Here is a 4416-nt window from a genome sequence, read left to right as displayed (position 1 = left end):
GCAGGTGAGCGGGGTCCGCCGCCCCTTGCCCGGCGGGTGCTGGCGCCGGGAGCATCCCCGGGCTCGCCCCCTGCCCGCGCCTGGCGGCACCCGGCTGCCCGCTCTCGCCACGGCTTTGTACGAGATGGTTGCAAAAAAACCCCAAACCCTTCTTCACTGGCGAGCTTTTGGGGGTGGGAGAAGGCGGGGGGATGCCGCTTCTCCGCGGGGCAGCCGCAGGGGTTTGTGTGCAGGAGCTCCGGGGGCTTGGGGGCAAATCCGGGCTCAGATCAAAGTCGGAGCAGCGTCTCTCTGGATGGGCCAGGGGGTTTCACCGGAGGTGTTGGCTGTGCCCGTGCTCCTGCGGGGACCAGAGCCGGAGGCTCCTTGCTGGAGGGTCTTGCCCCTCCATGGGCAGATTTGGGGTCAGGAAGGGATTTGACCCTTGCTCAGATTGGTGTGGATGGCGGGGTTGTCTTCTTCTGTAGCAGGGGGCACAGCCCTCTCTCCCTGATGCATGTTGGCAGTGTTTCATAGAAGCAGGACACTGGCTGCTGTCCCCGGGGCAGGTCGGGGCGCTGTGTCAGGGTCCCAGTAGCCTTAAGTAGAGTTTAAATTATGGCTTGTGCAAGAGGGTTTGGATAGGGCTGCTCCTGGCTCAGGACCTCTGGGGATCCCTTAAAATCACCAAGTCCTAGAGACGTGGAGCTGGAAGTTGTGGCAGGGCAAGCTGGCAGATGCTGGATCTAGTCCCTGGGGGAATCCTCTGTCAGGGGAAAGGATTTTAAATCCTGCCCTTGTTTCAGGCACCTGAAACTAGTCTGGGCAGGTTCCAGCAGATGCAGTTGCTGGAGGGATCAAGCCTGCAGTGTTTACCACACTGATTAGTAATAGGTAAGGTGATGTTTTTGCAAGGGATGCCCCTGGCGGGAAACTGGAGCCAGGTGGTAGTTGTGGGTGTTGAGCTCTTGAGTCACCCGGCAGCAGAGTGTGCAGGGCAAGGGACCTTGTTGGGTGTGTGGGGTGGCTGGGCCCTGATCCTTGAGTGGGCACCGACATCGTGCTGAGAAACAGCTGTCCTACTGGTGTGCTGAGGTACGATTCCTGAAGTGGAAATGATGTGCTGTTTGATGCAACTTAATACCTGATGACTCTCTTTCTATGTAGGACAGTAGCTTGGAAAAAAGTAGAGAGCTTCCCCATTAATAGATGTGCCACAGATCTGTCAGCTGCAAATTTGGAAGTATCCAAAGGAACACCTCATTTTAGATATAAAAAATATATCCTGAGCCCTGCTACCATTGCCCTGAACAACAATAGTCCCCTCTAGGGCTGTTTATTGTGTATATAGTAGGATCTGTTTAGCTAATCTTGAGAAAAGGATACTTGTGTGAATATATATCTATAGATGGATAGATACAGATAGTTCTATATAGATAGACATTAAAAGGATTAGGGGTTAAAAAAAAAGACATTTTTGTTTTTGGCTGAGTACTTTTTTTAAAACCCTCCTGGCAGGTCAAACATGCCATTTTTGTCTCTGTTGTTTCCAGCTGGTGAATGCATTTTCCCATTTTCCTTTTGGCATAAAAGCCAAGCGCTGCTTTGTTTCATGAACTTCCTGTTTGTGTCCCGGAACCGTCCATAGCCCGAGCCCCTCTTGCTCTAATGTTTGTTACTGAATTAGTGTCCCATTTTGCTGCCTAGTTCTGGAGTAACAGAAGACAGAATTTAGGTGGATATTCAAAAAAAAAGAAAGAAAGAAAATGGGTGTTTTGATGTTTGTAATTTTTTTTTTTTTTTTTCTCTTTTAAAGAGAGAATTCCTGGGTCAGGCTGTGCTCCCTTGCTCATGTTGAACACTACGACATTACACTAAGAGCGGTCATGACTATGACTGCAGCAGAATTACTTGTAAAGTACTACCCTCACCCCGGCACCATACAGCTGTTTGCCCCGGAGCAGAAGGGGATGATGCCATGTCGCCCGGGTTGGGAATCACTGCTCTCTGTTCTAGAGAAGGCCGGAGCATGACCCCAAATTATTTAGTAGTTGCCCCTCTAATCTCTGCAGAAGTATATTTAAAACTGTTTCATAAAACAGATGGCCCGACTCTCCTTGGTGACACGGCCTAGTAGGAGTAAATGTGTGTGTAAATGTGAAATGTGGCACGTGCACCGCACACCAACTGCAGATGCTTCCTCAGCCCGACAAAGGGTATTTAAACCCAAAAGCTTGCTAAGAAGAGTCTTTCCAACGATCTGAGTTGGTCTAATAAAAGATGTCGCATTTACTCAAAGAACCTTGTCTGCCTAGTAGGAGTAAAGTCAGTTCATTCGATGGAGTTATGCTGGGGGGGAAACTGGTGTGAAGTGGGACCCGGGCTCCGGGTGTCATGCAGGCAGGAAGGTGTTAATGCACTTGATAAAGTGCTGAGTGCATCAATGCACCTGATTAACTCAATTTCCCCTGAAGGCTCCTTTGAAAACTCCAGGTTAAATCTGGTGCATGCAGTGACTGGCATCATCTTTAATTGTTGTAGCTTCCTCTGCACCGTCCTGCTCTTCTGCAGCTGGTCAATCATTTGGTTTATACTCTTCCATGAGTAGTCTCTCTCCCGAGGTGGTGGTTTTAATCGGAACAGAATATTGTCTGCAGTTTTTTTAAATGATAAGGAAGCAAGGAATGTGCATCCTCCAGTGCAAAATAGCTGTTGTTTGCATTATGGCTGCACAGTTGAAATCAAGGCTCTGTTGTGCTAGGCATAGTACAGCAGCAGGGTAAGATAGTCTCTGCCTAAAGTCTTACTTCCGGAGCCATGCGTTTGTGTTTGCACATGCAAATAGTTCCACCAAAGTTAGTGGGACCATTCGCACACAAGCCCAAGCACAGGCACAAGTAATCACAGAGTTTGGCCTAAGGGGACAGGGCAACAATCAGGAGAGAGGATTATTGCAACTGAGAAACAGGGAAATCAGTGACTTGCCCAAAGTCTGGCAGCTGGGAAGCGAACCCAGACCTCCTGAGCCCTGCCACATTCCCCTCTAGTGCTGTTTACTGTGTATACAGTAGGATCTTCTGAGCTAACCTTGAGAAAAGGGCATTTGTGTGAATTCATCGTATCGTTCTTAAAGGCCACTTGGGTCCCTTTGACTCCCATATATTTTGAAAAGCGACAAAGATGTTGGTTTTAATCGCTTTTTTTTTTTTGCTTTTTTTTTTCTTTCGTAAATCTTTCTTTAAGGCCCAGCGGGTGCTTGCGCACAGAAGACCCCAGAAATCATTCTTTGAGACGTTCATCAGAAGTCTAATTATCTTGTGTGTTGCCATCGCCGTGGTCCTGTCCTCGATTTCAATCTGCGATGGCCACTGGCTCTTTGCCAAAGGCCAGCTGTTTGGACTGTGGCACTTCTGCACCATTGGCAACACCAGCATGCTGACGTGCGTCACGGATCTCAGTCTGGCCAACGTGGAAGGGATGAACATAGGAATGATTCTTGTAAGAAGCGTGGTCTCTTTTGCTGTCGTCATTGCAATATTTGGCCTGGAACTTCTGATGGTCTCCCAAGTCTGTGAAGATGCTAATTCAAGACGGAAATGGTCCATGGGCTCGGTCCTCATTCTTCTCTCCTTTCTGCTGTCATCCACTGGAGTCCTGAGTTTCTTAATGCTCCTGAAAGATCACATTACCTTCATGGGCTTCACGCTCACATATTGGTGCGAATTCATTGCCGCCTTCCTCTTCTTCCTCAATGGGATCAGCGGACTTCACATTAACAGCATAACATACCCCTGGAGCAGAGTCCAAAAAATCTAGAAACCGAGGGTATATTCTGCTTTTCTGTGAGTCAGCCTTGCCAATTAGACTGGAAGATTTGGTGTCAAACCATGTTTGGAAAGGACATCAGGGTTTGTTCTTCTTGTTTTCTGTTTAAGTCAGGTGTAAAGACAAAAAGTGAGTCAGTCTGAGAGTGTCAGGAGCTGGACCCAGTGTTCATTTGAGATGGCTGCAGGATTTTGATAGTGGGGGAAAAATCAGCATCTGCTGTAGCCTTGAATCGAATTTCTGCTGTCATGACAGATAAAACATTTTAAACAGAAAAAGAAACCCCAAGATTTACACGGCTGGAAATCCACAAAATTGCCATCTATACATGCAGGTTGTTCTAAAGTAGCAGGGACTTTTAGGCCGTGGCTGTGGCGTGCTGGTGTTTTGCTGTTGCTTTTGCTTCTTCATAGTTTCAGAGTAGCTAGGGTTAGGAGGGACCTAAACAGATTATCTAGCTGACCCCCTGCCACAGGCAGAAATGAGTGCTGGGTTCACAAGACCCCAGACAGGCGATAATCCAACCTCCTCTTCAGTTTGCCCAAGGTAGGGGCGAGAACCACTTCCCTGGGAAGTTGGTTCCAGATTTTGGCTACCTTAACTAAAATATTG

At 48.1% G+C, this 4416-nt stretch overlaps 1 protein-coding gene across 1 annotated transcript in view; it reads left to right on the top strand.

Moving 5' to 3' along the window:
- Positions 1-4005, top strand: part of TMEM37 (transmembrane protein 37) — a 4853-nt gene extending 848 nt beyond the window's left edge. The window contains exon 2 of the mRNA XM_019553575.1: positions 3223-4005. Within this exon, the coding sequence (XP_019409120.1) occupies positions 3223-3795 (573 nt within the window). The 3' untranslated portion in view covers positions 3796-4005. The remainder of the gene's footprint in view (positions 1-3222) is intronic.
- Positions 4006-4416: the final 411 nt, after the last annotated feature.

This window comes from Crocodylus porosus, unplaced genomic scaffold (genome assembly GCF_001723895.1).
Source record: "Crocodylus porosus isolate Cpor-Errol unplaced genomic scaffold, CroPor_comp1, whole genome shotgun sequence".
Classification (NCBI taxonomy): Eukaryota; Metazoa; Chordata; order Crocodylia; family Crocodylidae; genus Crocodylus; species Crocodylus porosus.
This window is presented reverse-complemented; position numbering and strand designations above follow the sequence as displayed.